Below are 27,281 nucleotides of genomic sequence, written 5' to 3' on the forward strand. Positions count from 1 at the left end.
TACAGTTAAGTTCAGCATGCCAAGTAATGTGTAATTGTAACACCTTCTCTCACAGTACTCCCCCTGAACATGCCTCAGAGTGCACCATCTTTCTTTAGGCATCATCCAGGGTCAGCATCTACTTCTTGACCTGGGATTCTAGATCAAAGATGACATTGCTATGTAAATCTTGGTGGCTGTTGGTGTTCACAGTATCTGACACAGATCAGATCCTGCTGCAGTCTCTAACTATGTGAATGGCTACAATGTTACAGTGTTGAAGTCTGATCTGTCTGAATTTCGCCCTGAACACTCCACGGAAACTGCTGTCCTAAAACTAACAATCTACTAATGGCCAAAACCAATGGACACTATTCTGTACTCCTACTCCTGGACCTGTCTGCTGCCTTTGATACCATTGACCACCCTCTTCTCTTTAAAAAACTCCACGTCTTTGGTCTCCTACTCCTGGACCTGTCTGCTGTCTTTGATACGATTGACCACCCTCTTCTCTTTAAAAAACTCCACGTCTTTGGTCTCCTACTCCTGGACCTGTCTGCTGCCTTTGATATGGTTGACCACCCTCGTTGCTTCAAAAAAACTCCACGTCTTTGGTCTCCTACACCTGGACCTGTCTGCTGCCTTTGATACAGTTGACCACCCTCTCTGCTTCAAAAAAACTCCACGTCTTTGGTCTCCTACTCCTGGACCTGTCTGCTGCCTTTGATACGGTTGACCACCCTCTCCTCTTCAAAAAACTCCTTGTAACGGACACATGCATGCTGCCGAGACAGTTATAATCTTCATGCAGGGAGGACTACAAGGAACTGCATGGCTTGTCACAAGTGGATGTACCACAGTGTATTCTGAGCTCAAAGGGTTAATTGGACAAGTTTCTTTTCATTGTTGAATGCTAATGTTCCCTTCGCATAGATAATGAACTCTTCTTTTGTGTGCAGGTAAACAGCCCCCTGTGAGGTGTATGCTGATGGGGATTATGTGTGAGTGATAATTGTTTTAAAGGTTAATTGAATTCTATGTGCCTGGCCAGGAAATGTTAAGTGGGGTGAGGTGCCGAAGCGTCTAGAAACTGGCCAAGTGATTAATTCAAGGAGATGTCATTGTTTCAGGGGGTCTGTGTTGAAGCCCCCTACTGGGAAAAGGGGAGGGCGGAAACTGTCATTGTTCTTGTAACAGTTGTAACCAGATATAAGCAGGTGAAATATGCCAAATAAAGTCAGTCTGCTTGACCCTCCAAACGTAGCACGTCTCGTTTCTTGGAAGGGCGTTCGATGAGATATACCGGTGGTACCTGCATATCGCAGCTTGCCAGGGAAAAGGACGTCTCCAACGGCTGAGACCCCTCACTACCAAGGGGGTAGCCGTTACATTGGTGGCAGCAGTGGGATGGTCCTTTTATCCAAAGAGCAAGTTCTAAATGGAGTCGCAGTACGCCAGGCTGAAAAGATCCACACTGAAAGATCTATTGGAGATTCGTGGTAGGAGCGCCAGCAACAGACCACGGAGGGAGCTGATAGCTGACCTGCTGGAGCTGGACGAAATGGATAGATCCATGGAAGGAACGGAGCCCCTTGCACCGGTCAGCGAAGAAGATGTAATTACTGGGATTGTACAGCGGAGATTATCCTTGTATCCAGAAACGTCCGTGGAACTAATCAACCAGCTGTTCCGGGAAGCAAGGGAAGAAATACAAACGAAGAGGGGACAAGAACTGGAACTGGTAAGAGCGAGACAGCCCATTACACCTGCAGTTCCTACCCCCCCACCCGCTGCTACAGGAAAGAAAATACCGTTCACTGCATTTAAAGCTTTTGTAGAAAGTGAGGAGGAAATCGATGGATATTTGGCGGACTTTGAGAGACAGTGCTCACTACACCAGGTACCACCAGACCAATGGGTCACTATTTTGTCGGGGAAACTGTCGGGCAAAGCCAACGAAGCCTTTCGGGCTCTCGCTCCAGAGGATATTTTACAATATCAGCAAGTTAAAAAGGCGCTGCTAACCCGAAATGCCGTAACGCCAGAAGCCTACCGCCGGCGCTTCCGGGAGTCCAAGAAGATGGCTGTGGACTCCCACATGGAATGGGCCAACCAGTTACAAAGGGTGGCATCCCTTTGGGTCCAAGGGTGCAAGGCCAACACCGGGGAGGAAGTATTGCAGCTGTTCCTAATGGAACATTTCTTCCAAGACCTGGCCGCAGACATACAAGACTGGGTACGAGATCGCCGTCCCGCTAACTTAAACGAGGCGGCTCGGCTAGCAGATGAGTACGCGGAGACAAGGAAAGTAAGCCAGGGTACGACGCGGCTGGCTCAGAAGGTAGAACCGCGTACTCCAACCGTCACCCCACGCCCAGAGTTTTGGGCTCCAGTCCCACCACGTCCTCAGGGGCCTAGCAACTACCCCCGGGATTCGCCTAGGGTGACGTGCCATCACTGCAGCGACACGGGACATATTGCTCGTTATTGCCCTTTGAGAGCTACAAATAACAACTGGAGACGCACAACACCCAACACAGAGGTCACTCCATCACGTCCCTCTGCGGCCCACTGCCTGGAGACCGAGGGGGGCCCTGAGGAATGTCTGGGAATTTGGTATGAGGCAGACCCAATACAAGCGGCCTCTCCGGATAACCGTCAGCATCACCGTCAGGAGGTACGAGTGAATGGACAAGTAGCACAAGGCTTAAGAGATTCCGGGACTACTATCACTCTGATTCAAAAACATCTGGTAAAGCCAGAGAACGTGTCCACTCGCACAGTTGCCGTCCGGGTCGCAGGGGGTGCTGTATTTCACGTACCCACCACCCGTGTGCACTTAGACTGGGGAGCCGGGTCAGGAAAGACCACAGTTGGTATCATGGACAACCTACCTGCCGAGGTGGTGCTGGGCAACGACATTGGCCCTCTGACTTCGGCTTATTTACCTACACCTGCTGCTGCTTGTCCCGGGACCACCCGCGTTGCTGGAATCAACCCGCTTGCTGCTGAGAACCGGGTAAGACTACCTTCCCCGACATGTACTGTAGATCCGGCACAATATCACAGTCTAAAATGGGAATGTGACAAGTTGGCCAGTGAGAAATCAGAGATGCAACGACACTATGTCACGTATTATGAGATGTCCCGTGGCTTGAACATTGAAATGCACAAACAGGCGGAAATTGTCAAAAGATTAAATGGGATTTGCATCCAGGTGGTGCCGTATCTGTCCCAAGAGCATCAGCAACAGGTTTTGGGAGCCATTGAGAGAGCAAAGCAAGTGACTGTTCCAGAATTGAATTCTATTCTTCACCTTCACCATCAGCTACCGACCTGGTAAGCCAATGGAAAGGCCGACGGACTGTCCAGGCAAACGGAACTTTTACCCTAACAGCAGACCGGACATCCCCAAGTTGATCCGAAAAGGATCAATCCGGGTCTGCCGGAGTGTTCCACAAAGGGGGAGTAGTGTAACGGACACATGCATGCTGCCGAGACAGTTATAATCTTCATGCAGGGAGGACTACAAGGAACTGCATGGCTTGTCACAAGTGGATGTACCACAGTGTATTCTGAGCTCAAAGGGTTAATTGGACAAGTTTCTTTTCATTGTTGAATGCTAATGTTCCCTTCGCATAGATAATGAACTCTTCTTTTGTGTGCAGGTAAACAGCCCCCTGTGAGGTGTATGCTGATGGGGATTATGTGTGAGTGATAATTGTTTTAAAGGTTAATTGAATTCTATGTGCCTGGCCAGGAAATGTTAAGTGGGGTGAGGTGCCGAAGCGTCTAGAAACTGGCCAAGTGATTAATTCAAGGAGATGTCATTGTTTCAGGGGGTCTGTGTTGAAGCCCCCTACTGGGAAAAGGGGAGGGCTGAAACTGTCATTGTTCTTGTAACAGTTGTAACCAGATATAAGCAGGTGAAATATGCCAAATAAAGTCAGTCTGCTTGACCCTCCAAACATAGCACGTCTCGTTTCTTGGAAGGGCGTTCGATGAGATATACCGGCGGTACCTGCATATCGCAGCTTGCCAGGGAAAAGGACGTCTCCAACGGCTGAGACCCCTCACTACCAAGGGGGTAGCCGTTACACTCCTCGTCTTTGGTCTCCTACTTCTGGACCTGTCTACTGCCTTTGATACGGTTGACTACCCTCTCCTCTTCAAAAAACTCCACGTCTTTGGTCTCCTACTCCTGGACCTGTCTGCTGCATTTGATACAATTGACCACCCTCTCCTCTTCAAAAAACTCCACGTCTTTGGTCTCCTACTCCTGGACCTGTCTGCTGCATTTGATACAATTGACCACCCTCTCCTCTTCAAAAAACTCCACGTCTTTGGTCTCCTACTCCTGGACCTGTCTGCTGCCTTTGATACGGTTGACCACTCTCTCCTCTTCAAAAAACTCCACATCTTTGGTCTCCTACTCCTGAACATGTCTGCTGCCTTTGATATGGTTGACCACACTCTCCTCTTTAAAAAAACTCCACGTATTTGGTCTCCTACTCCTGGACCTGTCTGCTGCCTTTGATATGGTCGACCACCCTCTCCTCTTCAAAAAACTCCACGTCTTTGGTCTCCTACTCCTGGACCTGTCTGCTGCCTTTGATACCGTTGACCACCCTCTCCTCTTCAAAAAACTCCACGTCTTTGGTCTCCTACTCCTGGACCTGTCTGCTGCCTTTGATATGGTTGACCACCCTCTCCTCTCGTCTTTGGTCTCCGTGACTGTACTCTTTGCTGGTTCTCTTCCTACATATTCCAACCACACCTTTAGCAATACTTACAATTCTACTTTCTCCTTTACCTTTCTCTGTTCTTGGACCTCTCCTATTTTCAATCTACACCTCCTCCCTGGGTCAGCTGATAGCCTCCCATGGTTTCCAATACCATCTCTGCTGACGGCACCCAAATCTATCTCTCTACCCCCCAGATAATTTCCTCAGTCTCTTCACGCATCAATAATATACTAACAGGTATATCAGTCTGGATGTCACACCACTTCCTCAAACTCAATCTATCCAAAACCGAATTTTAATTTTTTTTCTCCCCCACCTGCCCCTTCTGATCTCTCTGTCAAGATTAATGGCACAACTGTCAACCGATCCCCACATGCCAAGGTTCTAAGTTTTATTCTGGACTCTGATCTATACTTTCAGCCCCCACGTCCAATCACTCTCTGAATGTTGCTGCCTCAACCTTTGCAACTTCTCCAGAATACACCCCTTTCCAAACAATGTCACCACAAAGCTTATACTGTATAGTCTATGCCTCCTTCAGTCCATTATGAATGTTGCTCTAAGACTTATCCACCTTACCAATCGCTATGTCTCTGCAACTCCTCTCTGTCAATCCCTCCACTGGCTTCCTCTCACCCAACAAATTGAATTCAAAATACTAACAAATTACAAAGCCATCCACAACTCAGCCCCCAGCTACATCACTAGCCTAGTCTCTAAATACCAACCTAATCTTTCTCTTCGTTCCTCCCAAGACCTCCTGCTCTCTAGCTCCCTCGTCACCTCCTCCCATGCTCACCTCCAGGACTTTTCCAGAGCCTCTCTCATCCTATGGAACTCCTTACCCCAATCTGTCCGATTATCTCCTACTGTGTTATCTTTTAGGTGATCCCTGAAAACCCCCCTCTTCAGAGAAGCCTATCCTGCCCACACCTAGCAACTGTAATTGATTTTACTCCATCAGCTCCTCCCCCACAGTTATTACTTTTTGTTTCACGTGACCCTCTCTTCTAGATGGTAATGAGCAGGGCCTTCTGAGTCCGCCTGTATTGAATTACTGTCTGCCTTTGTGTTTTAAAGCGCTGCGCAAACTGTTTGCACTATATAACTCCTGCATTGTAATAATAATCACTGGAACAGAGGAAACTGAGGAAATGCTTCCTCTTGCCTGCAGCAAACTGTTGACCTCATCTCAGCCTAGGCATAGTCACTGGAATGCATCCCCTGGATGGCCTTGTAATGATAGAAAGTAGAGTTAGTTTTGAAAAATTATACTGTTACTATATTTTCTGACATGTCAGGAATGTATCATTGCACACTTGCAAAGTTAACATCTGTATAACGCAAACTGATCATTTTATTTTTTCCTGGAAACCCCAGCTGACCTCATTATTTTGTTCATTCAACTAGCTAAATAAATTCAGTCTTAACTGCATAACTGAGCCCTGCAGTTTATATTCCTCCTAACTACAGGGCTCTGTTATTTGATCCTGTTTTGCACTCTAAGGAGTTGGCAGGGCGGCTAAAGTGTCAGATTCAGACTAAAGTAAAGATAAATAAGGGCACATAAATTTTCAACCTGCACAGTTAATTTAAGGCTGAATATTCAGATTCTTGGATTATTGGAACCAGTTGCAATTTATAACGTTTAATGGCTGTTTTAAAGGCTCCATGCACACTAGCGTTTTTTTTTTAACTCCTAGAAGCTGTTATTAGCACATTACTTTAGGCTATTAGCACTTTTTTTAACTTCAGCATCTTGCATCTCCCTTTTTCAGATGGTTTTCTCTTCAGAAAAAAAATGCTAGATGCTCCTAAACACTTCTAAATGTTACTTAGCCCGCATTCACACCTAGGCGTTTTTACGCCTGTAGCGCTACGCCGCTGCCGCCAGAGGGCTGAAAACAGATGTCCCTCTATGGAGATGGTTCACATCTCCACGCCGAACGCCGGACGCCTGTCGCCTGCCGCGTGAAAAAAGGTCCCGGACCTTTTTTTCAGGCGTCTTCGAGCGTTCGGCTAGGAGATGGGAATCATCTCCATAGAGGGGGTCATCTTGGGGCACATCTAGGCGGACAATACCGGCGTTTTGTCGCCGCAAATCGCGGTACAAAACGCCGCTATTTTTACCGCGATTTGCGGCGACAAAACGCCGCGATTTCGTCCGCCTAGATGTGAATGCAGCCAAAAATGCTACTAGCATCTTGAACAAAATGCTATTAGTATTTTTTCATCCAGCATTTTTTTTCTAGAAGTTTTTGAGCTTAAAAACTCTAGTGTGCATGGAGCCTCAAGTCTCACACGGTATAAAGTCCGTCGGGAATCCCGATGGGAAAACCGAGAACCTGCTCGGTAAGTTTTTTCCGTGTACACACAGCCGGGTTTCCCGTTGGGAAAACTGCAGGGAGCGATTTGGCCAGGAATCCCGGCCATGTGTATGCTCCCTCGCAGTGTTTCCCCATAGAAAAACTGCCGGGTTTTAAACCGCCGGGAATCCCGGCAGGAAAATAGAGATCGGGTTCTCTATTTTCCCGCAATGATTCCTTGCAGTTTTCCTGTCGGGAAAACTGCAAGGAAGCGTACACACGGCCGGTTTTCCCGGCCAAAAGCTCTCCTGGCAGGAAAACCGGTTGTGTGTACTTTACAGCGGAGCTCCACCCTAAAGTGGAACTTCCACTCATCGGATCCCCCCCCCCTCCGGTGCCACAATTGGCACCTTTTGGGGGGAGGGGGGACAGGATACCTGTCTTTGAGGTATCAGGTATCCTTTCCCACTTCCGGGAGTCCGGCCGTGGCCGTGACACGGCAGTGACGTCACCGTGGGGCTCCCTCCTCCTCCTCCCTTGGCCGCCGGGCTAATAGGAGAGAGGAGCGGGGCCTTGCGCAGTAGGGTTCCCGGCATGAAGCCGAAAGGCTACACTGCCGGGTTCCCTTACCTGCAATGGCGGCGGCCTTTCGGCTTCACGCCGGGAATCCTACTGCCGACATCAAGGGACAGCAGGACAGATAAGTGTCCATTTATTAAAAGCCAGCAGCTGCAGTATGTGTAGCTACTGGCTTTTATTTTATTATTTTTTTCCCGAAACCTCCGCTTTAATTTTGTTTTCTTTCTAGGGTGAAGATCCTCTTTAAGAAGATTACCTGGGGATCAATGGGAAGTAGCCATTAAGAAAAACACCATGGTACATTGGGGATCAGTGACAGGATCAGTGGGAGGATAAATGCCTCTCACATTGGTAGTCACTAGGAAGAATACCCCACTACATTTATAATCGGTCAGAGGATGAAGGTCACACTGGTAATCATTAGGAAGAATACCCCACTACATTTAGAATTGTCAGAGGATGAATGTTTCCTACACTGGTAATCATTAGGAAGAATATTTTGTTGCACTTGTGATTGGTAAGAGGATGAGCGAAATGGAGAGTTTTTATTGCCCTTAAATTGTGGCTAAAGCCAGCAAATTTCACTATTTTGGTAAACTGCATTGAAGTCAATAGGGAAGGTGAACTAAAGTGTATACATATCCTAATAATAAACTCTTTTTGATCCCTTCTGCTTATATTTAAGGCATCAATATGTGCAAAAAATACTAATGAACTACCCACGAAATCCTGTGAGCTGATAATTTCCTGTACTCCCTGCTTGTGCTAACTGTTACCAGTCTGAATTTTCCCCAGTTCTCCATGTGTACTACAGAATAGACGTGCAATTAGTTTCATTCCAAAATAGTTTTTTGACAAAATTCGACAAATTCGTTAATTCGGAAATATTCCAATTAACAAAAACCAGTTTAATGGATTTTAGACAAGCCAGAACTGAAGCATAGCATAGGTGCAATTTAAGTAGCTTGCTTGGTGCCAATGCGAGCGACAGATGCGCACGTGTGAGCAACAGATGTGGGTGAGCAACAGATGCGCGCATGTGCACATGCACAATTTTTCTGTGCATGTAAAAGAACATGAATTAGACTATGTCTATGCACAGGACGCTGTCCAGAAGAGCCATGCTGTCTGCTGGTATGTCCTTCCTGACAGCATGCCAAATATTGTCAGGATGGTACAGCACAGTTCAGGATCATGTTCTCCTGAGATATGGGATGCCCAGCATTCCCCAGGATCTCGCCAGGTGGAGCTTGCTTTCACTGTCACCTAGGCCCCACAGGTGGAAATCAGGGGTAGGGCAAGTATATTTAATAGCTTTTCACTGCTGCTATTCGTGAGGAGCCCTAGATTTCCAGGAGGAGGTTGTCATCACTGTTAAGTCGTTGCCACAGGTGGAAGTTGGGAGTAAGGTAAGTAAATTTAATCAAATATAAAAAAAAAAAATTACTGTAAAGCTGCTATCCATGAGGGGCCATTGTGTTTTCAGCAGATCACAATTTTACTGCAAAGTTACCTCTAACTATTCGACATTACATTGGGCTGCTAAAAAAACCCTTGAGGGAATTTTTCCATATTATTAGATACAGACTTTATAGCTGATGTCCCCTTTATTATAAACTGTTTTTTCAAACCTTTGTAATAAACACACACAGATCTTTTCCAAGTACCAATTTTATTTATGAACTTTAAATCATTTAATTTTAAATAAGAAAGTCAAACTATATAAAAAAAACAAAAAAAAACAAAAAAACAAAAAGATGAAGACAAAAATTTGCCTTAGAGAAACAATCTGCCTTCCAAACCACTGCAATTAGTCAATTTATGTCGGGTGATTACAGTTCACCCTGAATTATTGTCCACCACTGCAAGTGATGGTCTATCTTGTGTTTGTTTTCCCTGAGTAGGCACCATTTCCATTTCAATCCGAAGATGCAGAATTGCTGACAACTTTTATTGGAATTATTGAGTATTGCAATTTACAGAAGATGTCCATTAATAAATTATTTCTACTAATTTTACATTTCCCCCCCCCAGGAATTCTGTCTCCAAGAACTCCAAATAATCTCGTACACACGATCGGATTATCCCATAGGAATTGTGTGATGACAGGCTGTTGTCAAAAAATCCGACCGTTTGTCCGACGGGACGATTGTTGTCGGATTTTCCGTGAACAAATATGGGATAGCATGCTTTAAAATTGAAAAAACACATATTTTCATGTTTGTTGGCCGACAATTCTTTGCAGTTTGTATGCAATACAAGTTTCTGTCCAACGTTCTTCGGACAAAAGTCGTACGCTTTGTCCGATTAAAATCCGATCATGTATACAAGGCTTTATGCCGCGTACACACGATCAGAAAATCCAACAAGAAAACCATGGATTTTTTTCCGACTAAATCTTGGCTCAAACTTGTCTTGCATACACACAGTCACACAAAATTCCAACCGTCAAGAACACTGTGATGTACAACACTACAACGAGCAGATGAAATGGTTCCACATGGTTGGAATTTCTGACCAAAAGCGCACATCAGACTTTTCTTGTCGGAATTTCCGATCGTGTGTACGAGGCTTAAGAGTCAGCAAGTTTCCTGCGCAGAGGCTGGTTGACTCTCATAAGCGAGTCACAGCAATTATGTAAGAAGGACAGATTGGCGAGCATCTTTACTGACAGCAGCTATGACTTGGCTCCATCCTTAGAGGAGCAGAACTCGACTTTTCATGATGGTTACTGAGCACCTGTAAGCTTATGTCTGCTTTTCTTACTAAAGAGTGGCTTTTCAAAAGCAAGGGTGTTTTTTTTTGTAGAAATTCTACCTTTTAGTCAGCAAAGGCAACATAAGCGTTGAACCCTTACTCTGGCTACATTAAATGCTCCTCCAGAACCCAACTGGTCTTGTGAGAATTTTGAAGGGGAAAATCAGCCAGAAAGTGGCTCTACATTAATTTCAATACACCATTCAACAGGCAGGCATCGCATAAGCGATCGTCATATAACTAGCCAATCACAAATACCAGAACAGAAGTTTTTGCAGCCGAGGTAAGTATTTTATGTATTCTGCTATTTTTACTGGCTTTGACGGTCCAGGGTTGGCTAGTTAAAAAAAAAAGAGCAGTCTCATTTGGGTCGATTTAATGTGCCTGTGGATCTCTGTGTATGCTATGGAATCAAATGTATTATAATAATCTTTAAAATGAAGATGAACAAGATAGCAAATGTGGTAGTGGGTATAGGTACAGCAGCAACTGGTGGGTTATGATGCCACAATACAGGGACAACCTGCACATCAACTCATCCTACCTGATTTAAGACACTCTTGGAATTACGTCTCATTCATAATTCATAGTATATAATACATATCAGTCTGCTATCTTGTGTTGCCCAAGACAAGAACAATAATGGGGCGACTCTTTCCAAAGGAGTGGAAGTGCCTTGACATGTCACTGAGCTGATGTAGACTCAAAGCTCTGCTCGAACGTACTGAGCAACCTCCGTCACTCCTTAGTTCATTTTCTTGGTAATGACTGAGATATCATCTAGGCTTCATGCTCACCACTCTACCAAGCTGGCACAGCCAGCAGAAGAAAGTCATAGCCATAGTGGGTGAGGAAACTTTCTTGGATTTTCTTTGCTTGTCCATGGTTTGCTTGGTATGCTTACTAGGCTTGTATATTCCAGTTTGACTTTGGTGTTTCCCAATGACATACAATGTTACGAAAAACAGTTTGTATAGCAAAGGGAGTAGAAGGGCAAGGCTCTTCGGGAGTGCTGAACTTGTGGGAAAATGGTGAGTTACTGTATACCGGTGGTGTTGCCGAGCAGCTATTTATACTTAGCAGGAATATTGTCTGCTGAACTTTGAACCCAAGCACACTGAGGGGAAAGTTTCTTTTGACCTAAGACCTCAAATTTTTGTGCAAGGGCAAGTTCTGACCACAGGTCTTTCTGTTTATTGTTGGCGGTAGCAAAGTCCAGTACCGTGTTGTTTCCTTAACCTCTGACCTCCAGTGTTATGTCTCAGCTGCACTGACAAGATCGGACCACCATGTTGGACAGTTTCTCCACTTTTGGCGTTCGGCCAACGTAGTAGATAATAGGGAGTGGGTCCAAGACTTCCGGTACACAGCATGGCGAGATAGAGGCACCTGGATTGTTCTGGTTATAGAGAGACAGGACCTGAAACCAACAAAAATTGGGCTTTATTATAAATTGTCAAAAATATTGCTTGTTCATGCGCTGGGAAAGCTTTCTTTTGTTGCTACGTAAAAATAAGGACACTGGACTGTTTTTTTTAAATGTTTCAAGTAACTAGATACTGCTCAATGACAGTGGGAGGGGCAAAGTTTATGTCTCAAAACCCCTCTTCTATCTTTGTCACCCTGCTGTAGGAGGGACAGGCTCCGTGTCTCTTAGCTCCCTTATAGCTGTGTAGCCCTAAAAGCGGTGGTTCACCCACAATAACAACATTCTAGCATTAAATTAAGCATAGTAGCGCAAGCTACAGTATGCCTTTATTTTATTTTTTTGCCCCGTACTCACTGTGTAATCCTATAGTGAAGATTCCGGCTCCCCGCGGGGAATGGGCGTTCCTATCCAGAGGGAAGATGATTGACGGCCGGCTATGGCACGTCACGCACCCCGAAGATAGCCGGAGTAGGTCTCGGCTCTTCACGGCGCCTGCGCACAGACTATGCGCAGGCGCCGTGAAGAGCCAAGTCCTATTTCGGCTATTTCCGGAGAAGCGTGACGCGCCAGAGCAGGCCGTCAATCATCTTCCCTCTGGATAGGAACGCCCATTCCCCGCGGGGAGTCGGAATCTTCACTATAGGATTACACAGTGAGTATGGGGCAAAAAATAAAAATAAAGGCATACTGTAGCTTGCGCTACTATGCTTAATTTAATGCTAGAAAAAAAAAAATTATACGGTGAACCCCCTCTTTAAGTAGGATGGACAAACTCCAGGTTTCATTACTCCCTCCAACATGTATAACCCTTTATTATTAGAGACAGACACTATGGGGGTTATTTACGAAAGGTGAATCCACTTTGCACTACAAGTGCAAACTACAAGTGCAAAGTACACTTGAAATTGCACTGAAAGTGCACTTGGAAGTGCAGTCGCTGTAAATCTGAAGGGTAGATCTGAAATGAGGGGAAGCTCTGCTGATTTTATTATCCAATCACGTCCAAGCTAAAATGCTGTTTTTTTTATTTTCCTTGCATGTCCCCCTCGGATCTACAGCGACTGCACTTCCAAGTGCACTTTCAGTTCAATTTCAAGTGCACTTTGCACTTGTAGTTTGCACTTGTAGTGCAAAGTGGATTTGCCTTTAAGTAACCCCCATTGTCTCAAATCTCCCTTTTGTCTGTGTCACACTGCAGTGGAAGGGACAGACTTCATTGGGTTGGTTTACTAAAACAAGAAAATGCAAACTCTGGTGCAGCTCTTCATAGAAACCAATCAGCTTCTCGTTTTTTTTATAACAAAGCTAAAAGTGGTTCTAAAGGTAGAAGGTTTTTCATCAAAATGCATTCTATGCATTAAGATAAAAACCTTCTGTGTGCAGCAGATACCTCAGCCCCCCTAATACTTACCTGAGCCCCATCTCGATCCAGCGATGTTGCACGAGAGCCTCAGCTGTCCAGGACTCTCTCTCTTGATTGGCTGAGACACAGCAGCGGGAACCATTGGCTCCCACTGCTGTCAAAAATAGTGAGCCAATGAGGAGAGAAGGGGGCAGAGTCGAGCTGTGGCTGCATGTCTAAATAGACAAAGAGAGCAGTGGCTCGGCTCGGGTGCCCCCCATAGCAAGCAAGTGTGTCTCCCAGAAGACATCGGGGGAGGGCGGAGGAGTCGCGGAAGTAGCGTAGATATCCGCGGGTGGCTTGGCTATCTATTTCCTGGAAGTGGAAGCAAAATAACGGTATTAGACATGTGACACTGGACGTGGGGAGGGTTCCAAAAAGCAGAAGGACCATTTTTGGGTGGAACCTTGCTTTAAGCAAAAAGAAACAAGACTTTATTAATTTTACAAGCTGAAATTAGAAGTATATTGGACACCCTGCAGCTGGAGTCATTGCTCCATGTCCCATAGCCCTGCAGCATCAGGGACAAGCAAGCTCCTTATTCAATAGAAATGCACAGGTGCAAGTTGAGGTTCCCCTAACAAACCAGTCATCTTGTGCTGGTCTGATTTTTGCAAAGTGAAATTAAGTTTTTTTTTTTTCTTGTGGATTTCATATCTTGGTGCTTTTGGCCCTTGCGTTGTTTATTTATTGTGACCTGGTGTCTTTATCTTTTATCTAATAGATCCAGATTAATAGTGGTTCGGCTGCCACATCCCTGATTATGAAGAATAGTGTGTAGAAAGAGTATTGGAATTTTTTAGGCACCAAAAAAAAAAAAAAAATTAGATCAATGGAATTGAAATGCGTTGAAGTTAACTGCTACTTGTAAAAGTTTCGGGTGATGTTGGTATATTGTATAAGACCATGCTGGTCATTTTATATTTATATGTGTTTTTAAAAGTACCATGTTGAATAAAGTTTGGCAATTCTATATACTTGTTTTTTGGGTGCCTAAAAAAATCCCATCGTCTTTCTACACGCTGGGCCAGATTCACATAGAACTGCGGCGGCGTAACGTATCGTAGATACTTACACCGCCGCAAGTTTTCATCGCAAGTGCGTGATTCACCAAGCACTTGCATGAAAACTTACGCCGGCGGCCTCCGGCGTAAGCCCGCGTAATTCAAAGGGGCGTGTGCCATTTAAATTAGGCGCGCTCCCGCACCGGACCTACTGCGCATGCTCCGTTTCGAAATTCCCGCCATGCTTTGCGCGAAGTGACGTCATTTTTTCGAACGGCGACGTGCGTAGCGTACTTTCGTATTCCCGGACATCTTACGCAAGAATTTCTTTTTTTTTTATTTAGTCGCGGGAACGACGGCCATACTTTATACAGCACATACGTGGGCTGTGTAAAGTTAGGGCAGGTAAAACGACGACTAAAATTGCGACGGGAAACTAGACTAGCGACCACGTACCGAACGCGAAAAACCGTCGTGGATCTCCGTAAAACCTCATTTGCATACCTGACGCTGGAATACGACGCAAACTCCACCCAGCGGCAGCCGCGGTATTGCATCCTAAGATCCGACAGTGTAAAACAATCAGGCCTCGTACACACGGCCGAGGAACTCGACGTGACAAACACATCGAGTTCCTCGGCGAGTTCAGGGATGAAGCCGCCGAGAAGCTCGGCGGGCCAGCCTTCTCCCATAGAACAACGAGAAAATAGAGAACATGTTCTCTATTTTCTCGACGAGTTCCTCGGCGGCTCCATCGGGCCAAAAGTGTACAGACGACAGAGTTTCTCGGCAGAATCCGGCTCTGACCGAGTTTCTCGCTGAATTCTGCCGAGAAACTCTGTCGTGTGTACGAGGCCTTACACCTGTCGGATCTTAGGGCTATCTATGCGTAACTGATTCTATGAATCAGTCGCATAGATACTCTGAGAGATACGACGGAGTATCTGAGATACGACGGAGTATCTGAGATACGACGGAGTATCTGAGATACGACGGAGTATCTGAGATACGACGGAGTATCTGAGATACGACGGAGTATCTGATATACTCCGTCGTATCTCTGCTGTGAATCTGGCCCGCTATTCTTTTTCTTTTATCATTCTCTTTGTTGGAAGGGATTTTCATGCTCAGTTGCCACCATACTCCAGTGCTTACCTTGCTGTACTGTTTGTCCATGCTCCAAATAAATGGACAATTTCCTAAACAATAATTGGCTTCATATCCTTTAGGTTCGTGAATCCATTTCCAGCCAAGATCCTTTCGGAAGTTAATATAAAGAGGTTTTACACAGCAGTTCTTCCCACTGTTCCTGTAATGGAAACACAACGTTTTCTTTAAAAGGGTTTTCTAATTATCCATCGACTTTCAGAAAGTTGCCATTTGTAAAAGAGCTTTAGCAGGTGTTGGTATATTGTGATTAGTTAAGGTAAATTAGGATACCATAAAATGTCTCCTCTGCACCGGATATACACCGGCATTCACTAAAAGGAGGACCGTGGTCTGGAACTGAACTGAGTAGCAGTCCTGTCTGGATCGCGGCTGTGCCAGTCATGGCTGGGTGTCCTCTCCCAGGCTGCCAGCCCGACCATCGATGTCATCCTCACAGCAGGTGGGGGCTGGAGCAGCTGCAGATCGGGACTGAGAGCAGGAACCTTTTCATATTAACAAGTCGGGTAGTCACCCACTTGTTAACATAATAACTTGGGCAGCTTCTGCCCCTCAGTCCCGATCTGCAGCTCCTCCCACTGTGAGGATGACATCTGTGGTTGGGCTGGAGGCCTGGGGAGAGGAAACCCCAGGATGATTAGTGCCTCTGCCCTGCCAAAGGTACCATAGGACTGTTCAGGGGAGGCTTGCATTAAAAGGGGCTTTGTGATGAGTTAAGGTGTGCTGTGTTTTGTTAGGAGGTGCTGTGTTATGTTAAGGGACTCTGTGTTGTGTTAGGGGGCACAGTGTTGTGTTAAGGGGCACAGTGTTGTCTTAAGAGGCACAGTGTTGTGTTGGGGGGCACTGTGTTGTATTAAGGGGTGCTGTGTTTTTTAAGAGGAGCAGTGTTTTGTTAGGGGGTATTGTGCTTTAAGGGGTTCTGTGTTGTGTTCAGGGGTGCTGTGTTGTGTTAGGGCCGCTGTATTATGTTAATGGAGACAGTGTTATGTTAAGGGATGCTGTGTTGTGTAAAGGTGCTCTGTGTTGTGTTGAGGGGCTCTGTGTTGTGTTGAGGAGCACTGTGTTGTGCTTTAAGGGGCTCTGTGTTGTGTTGAGGGGCACTGTGTTGTGTAGAGGGGCACTGTGTTGTGTTGAGGGGCACTGTGTTAAGTAAAGGGGCACTTTGTTAAGTAAATGGGCTCTGTGTTGTGTTGAGGGGCAGTGTGTTTTGTAAAGGGGCTCTGTGTTGTGTTTAGAGGCACTTTGTTAAGTAAAGGGGCTCTGTGTTGTGTTGAGGGGCTCTGTGTTGTGTAAAGTGGCTCTGTGTTGTGTTGAGGGTCACTTTGTTAAGAAAAGGGGATCTGTGTTGTGTAAAGGGGCTCTGTATTGTGTTGAGGGGCTCTGTGTTGTGTAAAGGGGCTCTGTGTTGTGTTTAGGGGCACTTTGTTAAGTAAAGGGGCTCTGTGTTGTGTTTAGGGGCTCTGTGTTGTGTAAAGGGGCTCTGTGTTGTGTAAAGGGGCTCTGTGTTGTGTAAAGGGGCTCTGTGTTGTGTTGAGGGTCACTTTGTTAAGTAAAGGGGATCTGTGTTGTGTAAAGGGGCTCTGTATTGTGTTGAGGGCTCTGTGTTGTGTAAAGGGGCTCTGTGTTGTGTTTAGGGGCACTTTGTTAAGTAAAGGGGCTCTGTGTTGTGTTGAGGGGCTCTGTGTTGTGTTGAGTGTCACTTTGTTAAGTTAAGGGGCTCTGTGTTGTGTTGAGGGGAACTGTGTTGTGAAAGGGATACTGAGATATAAAAGGGGGCAGTGATGTGAAGGGGAACTGAGTACACTGTGGGACTGTGATGTAAAGGGGACTACAATGTGAAAGATACGCTGAAGACGATGATAATGTGTTATATAAGTGTTATATGTGTCTATAAATTTGTATTACATTTTTATTTATTTATTTTCTATTTATATATTCTTTATTATTCTTGAAACATATTTTCCAATACAATCACGCTGATCTCATCGAAAAGTATATTATTACATATAAACATTAAATCCACTTCAATGCTTTTTATTCAATCATCCTACTCTTAGTATTTATTCAGTGAATATTTTTCTGTACCCTTATTTTTATTTATTTTTTACTTCTACAGTTCCATAAAAAAAAAATATTATGTATGGAAAGAGTAAATCTTTCCATCTCTTAATATGTGTTTCCTGGATTCATTCTTTTGACCTTGGAATCTGTCATTCTTTTCAGTTCCTTGATATCAACATCCTAGCTACATTTACAATGTGAGATAAAAGTTCTTATATTTGCCAAATTTAATGTAACCGAAACTACAGTACACTGTATTCTTCAGGCTCGAAACTTTACTTCTTGTGCTTATTAAAAGCAAGAAAAAAAAATCTGTTCAGAGGGAATTGTCAAAGTATGTGGAAGAGGGAACCTTGATCCTCCATATACGGTATATCCAGCAATAATGATTGGTTTGCGCAAAAGTTTATTGTGTCTACAAACTATGGGATATTTTTCTTTTTTTTTACTAGTAATGGTGGTGATCAGCAACTTATAGCAGTCAGACAAATGGACACTAACTGACACTTTTGACACTTTTTGGGGATTTGGGGATACAATGATTAGTGCTAAAATTATGCAATGTCACTATACTAATGACACTGGCTGGGAAGGGGTTAACATCTGGGGCGATCAAAGGGTTGACTGAATGCCTAGCCAGTGTTTGTGCACTGTGTGGGAGGTGCTCTTTCTAGGGAAAGGCATTGATTCATGTCCCTGCTTTGCAGGAACACAGGATCCATGCCTTCCCTACTGACAGAACGGCAATCTGCCTTGTTTACTTAGGCAGACTGCCGTTCTGCCTGTGTGCCGAACGATCGGCGGGTGCCGGCGGACATCTAGTCCGCGATACCCACCGCTGGGCTCCCGCTGTGTGTGATCACAGCAGGAGCGAGTCGCCAGTGGCGTGGATACACACTCCCTACTCAGAAGAGCTGGATCACGTGTATATATATAAATATATATATATATATATATATATGTGTGTATGTGTATATATATATATATATATGTATGTGTATATACAGTATATGTGTATATATATATATACATACATATGCTGTATATACACACATATATATATGTGTGATCCAGCGCGCAGGTACCGCCCTGTACCATGTCCGGTTCTTGCATGTACCTGTGAAAAACTTTGCTACATCCCCCAAAACCCAGAGCGCCCTGAAATACAAATATTGCTTTTTAAAATCAAGGGCCCCTCTCGTGCCTGTGTTCATTCCTACTATGCATGCATGTATACTGTATACACAACATATTATATATATATATATATAGTAAATTGGATACTAACGTGCGGCAGTATTCCTCATCCACTGCTCTCCTGCGGCGGGTGGTGGGATTCTGCTCCATTCGCCCCACTGGGGTGTACGTGATTAGGAGGTAGGGAGGAAATTCATTCCGTGATAACTCTTTCATGTCTCCTCGTTTCAATGAGAACCCTAAAAAAAAACAAGCAGAGCGTCTGTAGCTTGCTCAGTCTACTATTGAACATAGCGCCATTCTTTTACCACAAAATACAACCGAAGGCAAAATAATGAGCAATTCTTGGAATCCGATGTTCAGTCCATCATTCTGAGTTATCATCATCATAAAGTTATATACATAATGTATCCTATGCATTAAGGTGAAAAAACACCTTGCATTTGTCCGGCCCCCTCCAGCCCCCCTGTTTTACTTACCACAGGTTCTCAGCTCTTCATTGGATAGATTGATAGCAGCACAGCCATTGGCTCCCGCTGCTGTCAATCAAATCCATTGACGCGGGCGCCGGGGGCGGGGCCGAGTCATACACTCGGCGGCTATGGATGTATGACACGGGAGCACTCCCGCAGGTTAACCCCCTCGGAAGAGTGCTTCCCAGAGGGGGTTATCTAATGCGAGGAGGAGCTTCGAGACCCGCCGTGGGACCCAAGAAGAGGAGGATCGGGGGCCACTCTGTACAAAACGCACTGCACAGTGGAGGTAAGTATGACATGTTTGTTATTTTAAAAAAAGGAACTTTTACAATGACTTTAAAGTAGGACAAAAGCCAAAACTTGTTTTATTATTTTGAATAGTGTAACGGGGTGTTATACCCGACATCAGTTTTTATTTTATTTTTTACATCTGTGTGTCATTGGGGAGAGTTTCCTTTATTTCCTGTGCCATAGCAATAACAGGAAGTTATAAGAAAACCCTACAAAGATAGGGGAATAAATAGCTGTCACCAGAACGAGTGTCCCTATCTGGAAGATTTCCCCTCTATTCCTGTTTAGGTTATAACCATAGACGTGCGCCCAGGGTGTGCCTGGGTAGACCCCTAATCACCCCATGTGGCGCGTATTCCCCCTGTATAGACTCCTGATATTTCACTAAATAAAAAAATGTTTCTCCTTTTTTCCCCTAAAAAATAAAAATAATAAAAAAAAATGTAAAAATAATACAAAATAAAATAATAAAAATAACAACTACTGACACCGTCCATTGCCCCAGGGACACCAATCTCTGCCTTTATGACACCATCCACTGCTCTACTGACATCGTCCACTGCCCTACGGACACCAATCTCTGCCCTTATGACACCATCCACTGCTCTACTGGCACCGTCCACTGCCCTACGGACACCAATCTCTGCCCTTATAACACCATCCATTGCTCTACTGACACCGTCCACTGCCCCACGGACACCAATCTCTGCCCTTATGACACCATCCATTGCTCTACTGGCACCGTCCACTGCCCTACGGACACCAATCTCTGCCCTTATGACACCATCCATTGCTCTACTGACACCGTCCACTGCTCTACTGACACCGTCCACTGCTCTACGGACACCAATCTCTGCCTTTATGACACCATCCACTGCTCTACTGACACCGTCCACTGCTCTACGGACACCGATCTCTGCCTTTATGACACCATCCACTGCTCTACTGACATCGTCCACTGCTCTACTGACACCGTCCACTGCCCTACGGACACCAATCTCTGCCCTTATGACACCATCCACTGCTCTACTGACACTGTTCACTAAAAAAAACAAGGACAGAGGGCGAACCAACCATTTTTTTGCAACAAAGGATAATATTTATTGAATCAAATATTGTACTCACAAACGAGTGTGGCCCCATTATCTCCTATTGCCCGGGGGCCCCATAATCTCCTATTGCCTGGGGATCCCATAATCTCCTATTGCCTGGGGGTCCCATAATCTCCTATTGCCTGGGGGTCCCATAATCTCCTATTGCCCGTGGGCCCATAATCTCCTATTGTCCAGGGGCCCCATAATCTCCTATTGTCCGGGGGCCCCATAATCTCCTATTGGCCGGGGGCCCCATAATCTCCTATTGGCCGGGGGCCCCATAATCTCCTATTGCCTGGGGGCCCATAATCTCCTATTGTCCGGGGGCCCATAATCTCCTATTGGCCGGGGGCCCCATAATCTCCTATTGCCTGGGGGCCCATAATCTCCTATTGACCGGGTACCCCATAATCTCCTATTGTCCAGGGGCCCCATGAGTTGTCAGTCCGCCGCTGCTCTGAAGTGAGATCCAGAAGCGGATTCGGCTTCAGAGGCAAAAAAGATTTATAGTGTGACAGGCACAGGCTGAGCTCTGCTGAGGCTCGCCTCGCCGCTTGCCAGTGGCTGGCTCAGTAGGGGAGCAGAGGAAGACACACACGCTAAAAAATAAAAAAAAATTAAAAAAATACTTAATGTCGGGATGGTGTCACCCCACTAGCGGGTGTCACCCGGGTGCGGACCGCACCCCCCGCATCCCCCCAGCAACGCCTCTGTTTATATGCACATCTGAATCTATCTAAAAGAATATATATGTATCCTATCTTACCACCAATTTCCATCTTTTCATCTTCCGTGACGCTTGAACAAGAACAAGGCATTTGCAGTCTGAAACTTTGTTTCTCATTTGTGAGAGATGAAGGAATACCTGAAAATACAAACAGTTTTAGATATGATAAAGCAGTATTATTCTCATGGGTGCTATACATGAAAACTGTGTTGCCAGTAGACTTATGCCTCGTACACACAGCCGGATTTTCAGAGAAAAAAGTCTGACAGGCTTTTTTTCTAGGAAAGTCTGGCCGTGTGTAGCCTTCATCTAAATTTTTTTTTTTGGAAGTGTGACGGACCTTAGATAGAGAACCTGTTCTCTGTCTTTCCATCGGACTTCCGACGGACTTACGGCGGACTTTTGTACGGTCAATAGTCCGACCGTGTGTACGAGGCATAAGGGGGCAATTTTCCGGAGAGAGCAAAATCTGGTGCAGCTCTGCATAGAAACCAATCAGCTTCCAGATTTTATTGTCAAAGCTTAATTGAAGAAACTGAAGTTAGAAGCCGATTGGCTACTATGCACAGCTGCACCAGATTTCGAGTGCTCCAGTTTTAGTAAATCAACCCCAAAGACTTTAATGCAGACTTTAAAAATCTCTAATCCCGCGTACACACGACCGCTTTTCACGACGAGAAAAATGCCATTTTTTAATTGGTCGTGAAAAACGGTCGTGTGTAGGCTCCAGAGCATCTTTCTCAACGAGAACCTGCTCTATTTTTTCTCATCGTTTTTCACTTCGCTCTTTTTCACGTCCTGAAAAACGGTCGTGTGTACGCTTTAACGAGGGGGGGAAAACGTGCAGGCTCAGAAGCAAGTTATGAGACGTTGAAATTAGCAAAAGCAGCCCAAAGGGTGGCGCCATTCGAATGTAACTTCCTCTTTACAGTGCCGTTGTACGTCACCATGCTTTGCTCGAGCATTTTTTTTCACGAACGTGTGTATGCAAGGCAGGCTTGAGAGGAATCACGACAAATCACGTTGAGAAAAAAGTTGTTTTTTTTCATGACATGAATAACGGTCGTGTGTACGCAGCATAAGGATCTGAAACTCTATTCTTGAATTGAATTAACAGTGCAGCCTTGCTTATAAGGATTTTTTTTTTTTTTTTTTTTTATTATTTACTTGTATTCTTTCCCTGTCATGAAAATGACAAGCTGCAAGGCCATTTTAATTCCTGCCGAGTTCAGAACTGACAACATAGTGTGAGTCAGCAGCTGCCATTCATTGTGACTGACATGGAACTACATCGTTGGATGACGTGATTGATGATGGATCTGCATCGGGGGACTTTTTCTAACCACTTCCAGCCCAGCCCAGGCCAATTCTGGCATTTCTGGCATTTCTCTCCTACATATAAAAATCATAATTTTCTTCTAGAAAATGATTTAGAACTCCCAAACTGCTGAACTGGCACATCCGGCTACCAAAATGGGGTCATTTTGTGCTATAACCCTTCTCAAAATAAACTATACTAGCACAGGCTGGTCTTTTTTGAACCTCCTCACCTGGATCAATGGAAGACATAGCATATATTGAAATAGATAAAAACTGAGGGCACACTGGCCTAGTGCTTTATCCAACAACACATTTTTTTTTAAATATACAAAATAAAACTACTCACAAGTGTAGGTAGTAAAATCGCTCATAAAGCCACTACAGGTGGCTGCAATCTCTCAGTTTGCCAAAGCCTCTAGCTCTAGCAGGACTTCACCGAATCCCTGCTGGCTGACACGTTTCGAAGGATGTCCTTCTTCATCAGAGCCAGGGAGGTGAAGCGGCTTAGGCGGAAGGTCATGTCCAAGGAAGAGCAGGAAGGGTCGACTGAGGAGAGAAGGGAAGGAGTATGGTGGTGGAGGAGCCTTCAGATAAAATTTGTTGTTTGGCTCTGATAATGAAGGACATCCTTCGAAACGCATTAGCCAGCAGGGCCCCCTGATGAGGTCCTTCTCAAACTAGAGGCTTTGGTAAGCTGAGAGATTGCAGTCACCTATAGTGGCTTTATAAGCGATTTTACTACCTACACTTGTGAGTAGTTTTATTTTGTATCTTTTTTTTAACAAATTTATGTTGTTGGATAATGCACCAGGCCAGTGCGCCCTCTGTTTTTATCTATTTCCACAGTGTTCTGAGGACAACCTCAGTCCTAGTGGGCAGCAAGGCTTGATAGTAATATCCACTTCGGACTACAGAGTTATTTTTCTGATCTGGACTATCACACCAATGCGCAGGAGAATATTGTTTCTGTTGTACATGACATATGTTACCTGGATAAGACAACCATCGCTTTATGGACTCTGTCACATCAAATGAAATCCAGTCATCTTCCTCTGTTATCCATACATACATGCTATCAAGAAATCGAGAGGAGATGTTGCTGTCAACCTGAAAGAGAACAGAGAGCCTGATTTTTAAAATGGGTGTAAGGAAAAAAATAGCTTACACTTAAATGCAAACCTCAGGTGAGCTACAGTGTGGAAATAGGCACCATGTCTACAGTTTTCTGTCCCCCACCATAACCCAACTGTAGCTCCATTTCTGTCTGCATTTCTACGCACTGCAGCTCAGCTTTGGTGCATAGAAATGAATGAAATGTCATGTGTTTAAATAAAGTTATAAAAAAAAGTAAACAGTACTCTGCTCACTGCTGGCCAGAACTGACACTACCTGCATTTTGCCTTTGCATTTTACCATACAGGTAATATGAACCGGCCCTAATGCCCCGAACACACGAGCAGTTTTCCCTTCTGGAAAAAAACAATGGTTTTCCTGACGGAATTCCTCTCAAGCATGCCTTGCATACACACGGTCACACAAAAGTTTGGTGAAATTTTGACTGCCAAGAACGCGGTGACGTAAAAGACTAAGACGAGCCGACAAAATGAAGTTCTATGCTTCCGAGCATGCGTAAAATTGTTTCCGAGCAGGCAATGATTCAGAGAAGGATTGGGAGAAAGTGCTGTGGTCAGATGAGACCAAAATTGGCATTAACTCGACTCGAGAAAAATGTTGACTATGACCCTAAGAACACCGTCAAGCATGGAGGTGGAAACATGATGCTTTGGGGCTGTTTCTCTGCTAAAGGTACAGGTCGACTTTGCCGCATTGAGGGGCCAATGGACAGGGCCATGTACTGTACCTTGGATGAGAACCTTCTTCCCTCAGCCAGAACATGGGCATGTTGGTGACCTCAGTGCCCTTTTATGGACACATGCTAATATTTAGTCAATTGACAAATGAGGGTAATGTCAATAGCAGTGCCCTTATACAGACACATGCTCATATTTACATCGTTACATAGTTAGTCAGGTTTAAAAAAAGACACAAGTCCATCTTGTTCAACCAAAAAATTATTATAATAATACAATCCCATATACACAATCCTTCACCCACAGTTGATCCAGAGGAAAGCAAAAAAAAACAGCAAAGCATTCTCCAATTTGCTACAGCGGCTGGAAAAAAAACTTCCTGATCCCCCTAGAGGCAATCGAATTTTCCCCTGATCAACTTTATAAATGTAAGTACCCAGTTATATTTAGGAAAGTATCCAGGCCTTTTTTAAAGCAATCTACTGATCTGGCCAGAACCACCTCTATAGGGAGTCTATTCTACATTTTCACAGCTCTTACTGCGAAGAAACCTTTCCGTATTTGGACATTAAATCTTTTTTCCTCTAGACGCAAATAATGCCCCCTTGTCCTCTGTGATGACCTTAAAGTGAATAACTAAACACCAAGTTCACTATAAGGACCCCTAATATATTTGTACATGTTGATCATATCCCCCCTTATTCTCCTCTTCTCAGGAGTCAATACATTCAGTTCCTCTAATCTTTCCTCATAGCTGAGCTCCTCCATGCCTCTTATCAGTTTGGTTGCCCTTCTCTGCACTTTCTCCAGCTCCCCGATATCCTTTTTTGAGAACTGGTGCCCAAAACTGAACTGCATATTCCAGATGAGGTCTTACTAATGGTTTGTACAGGGGCAAAATGATATCTCTGTCTCTGGAGTCCATACCTCTCTTATACAAGAAAGCACTTTGCTCGCTTTGGAAACCGCAGCTTGGCATTGCATGTTATTATTGAGCTTATGATCTACCAAAACCCCCAGATCCTTCTCCACTACGGATCCCCCCAGTTGTACTCCCCCTAGTATGTATGATGCATATTCTTAGCCCGCAAGTGCATAACTTTACATTTATCAACATTAAACCTAATTTTCCACTTAGTCAATGACCAAATATGGGCATGTGTCCATTTAAAGGCACTGACGTTACCGGCATCCCAACCTATTTGTTTATGTGTGCTGCTGGGCGGGGAATGACCAAACCTAAAGCTCGGTGGATTAAAAAATGTCTGGAAGCTCTGGTACAGATAGAGATGCATTCAAAGGACGCTCAAGCTCTTCTCTACTTTACACCAAACTCATCAAACCATGTATTGATCTTTGTGAATCTGATCCCAATACTGTAGTTGGCAGTACATATCTGTCCGTATAGTGTAAGGAATGAAAATTGTTGTTCCAAATTGCCCAACTAAAACAACTAAGATAATTTTCAGAAGCTGAAAGCTAAGCTTGCAGTATACTTCAGCCAATGTTAGGTTGGACAATTTTAAAGGAAACTTGATTCCCTGACTAAAGCCCTCTACACACGATCGGTTTGTCCGATGAAAACAAACCGATCGTGTGTGGGCCCCATCTGTTTGTTTTCCATCGGTGAAAAAAATAGAACATGTATTACATTTTTCCTATGGATAAAAAAACGATCATCTGTGTGTAAGTCCATCGGTCAAAAATCCATGCATTCTCAGAATCAAGTCGATGCATGCTCGGAAGCATTGAACTTCATTTTTTTCAGCACGTCGTAGTGTTTTACGTCACCGCGTTTTGGCACAGTCGGATTTTTGACTGATGGTGTGTAGGCATGACTGATGAAAGTCAGCTTCATCGGATATCCGACGAAAAAATCCATCGGATCAGATTCCATCAGATATCCGATCGTGTATACAAGGCTTAAGAGCAACAAGTCACATTTGTCATCAAAGTTATACCGTAACAATACTAATGACCCCAAAGGTGTCCCCATAGACTCACTCTGTACAGCTCCAGTCTGATCTCTGTATTCTTTGTCGCTTTTGTCGACTTTTTCCGAAATATTCGCAGTTCAGCCTGGTGCAGCATTTCTTGAGTTACCACACTCTCCCTTACTTGGGTCATGTTGAAGGTGAATATGAACTCGTTGGGCTTACCTTCTGTAGATTCTGCAGGGATAATCATAAAAACAAACTAAGTCTGCGCCATTTATTGAAAAAGTGTTATGTACAAAAACACATAGACCCTTGTACAGTAATGGTCCGCTGCTGGCCTATTAGAGAGCATACACTCACATCTGCTGCTAGCTATGAGTCTTGATGAGTGCGGTGATGCGTTAAGTAGTATTAATCTCTCCAAAATATTGAATATATTGCATTTTGCCAATTCATAGATGTGGTGGCTGCATTCAGTTCCGTCTTTAAGGCAGGGCTGGGCCCTGTCATTGTTGTGGGGCCCAAAGCCAATGGTCATATCCTCCTTATCTGGCAGCGGCCGATTCGTTCTCCAGGCCTCCGATGGCACGGGAGAGCCCGGAGAAGCACCGAATGGCAGCAGGAGGGGGGATGTCCCCTCCCGCCACCTATAAGAACGATTAAGCGGTGGAACCGCCGCTATGATCATTCTTATGGTGCACAGAATCGCCGCCTGAAGAGAAGGATATCTGAGTAATGCCTGTAGCTGCAGACATCATTCAGATACCCCAACTAAAGTCCAGGACGTTATATGATGTCCTACGGTACGGAAGTGGTTAAAATAACAGAAAAATGTACCACAGCTTTTCGCCGGATTAAAAAGAACGTTTTATGTATAAGTTTATGTCCAGATAAAACTTTTATATATCATAGTCGCGGCTGGCCAGGACTTGAGCCAAGGCAGAAGAACATGCGAGTGGAGCTGAATGGGCACGCACCCGAAACTGAAGAAATATTCCC

At 44.7% G+C, this 27,281-nt stretch overlaps 1 protein-coding gene across 1 annotated transcript in view; it reads right to left on the reverse strand.

Moving 5' to 3' along the window:
- Positions 1 to 10,114: 10,114 nt before the first annotated feature.
- TGFB1 (transforming growth factor beta 1) overlaps positions 10,115 to 27,281 on the reverse strand; it is a 48,977-nt gene continuing 31,810 nt past the window's right edge. Inside the window, exons 2-7 of the mRNA XM_040323259.1 lie at positions 26,350 to 26,516; positions 23,524 to 23,641; positions 21,254 to 21,352; positions 18,718 to 18,865; positions 15,357 to 15,510; positions 10,115 to 11,786 (exon numbers count right to left, since the gene is read on the reverse strand). Coding sequence (XP_040179193.1) covers positions 11,628 to 11,786; positions 15,357 to 15,510; positions 18,718 to 18,865; positions 21,254 to 21,352; positions 23,524 to 23,641; positions 26,350 to 26,516 — 845 coding nt within the window. The 3' untranslated portion in view covers positions 10,115 to 11,627. The remainder of the gene's footprint in view (positions 11,787 to 15,356; positions 15,511 to 18,717; positions 18,866 to 21,253; positions 21,353 to 23,523; positions 23,642 to 26,349; positions 26,517 to 27,281) is intronic.

The sequence above is a fragment of the Rana temporaria genome, chromosome 9, assembly GCF_905171775.1.
Source record: "Rana temporaria chromosome 9, aRanTem1.1, whole genome shotgun sequence".
Lineage (NCBI taxonomy): Eukaryota > Metazoa > Chordata > Amphibia > Anura > Ranidae > Rana > Rana temporaria.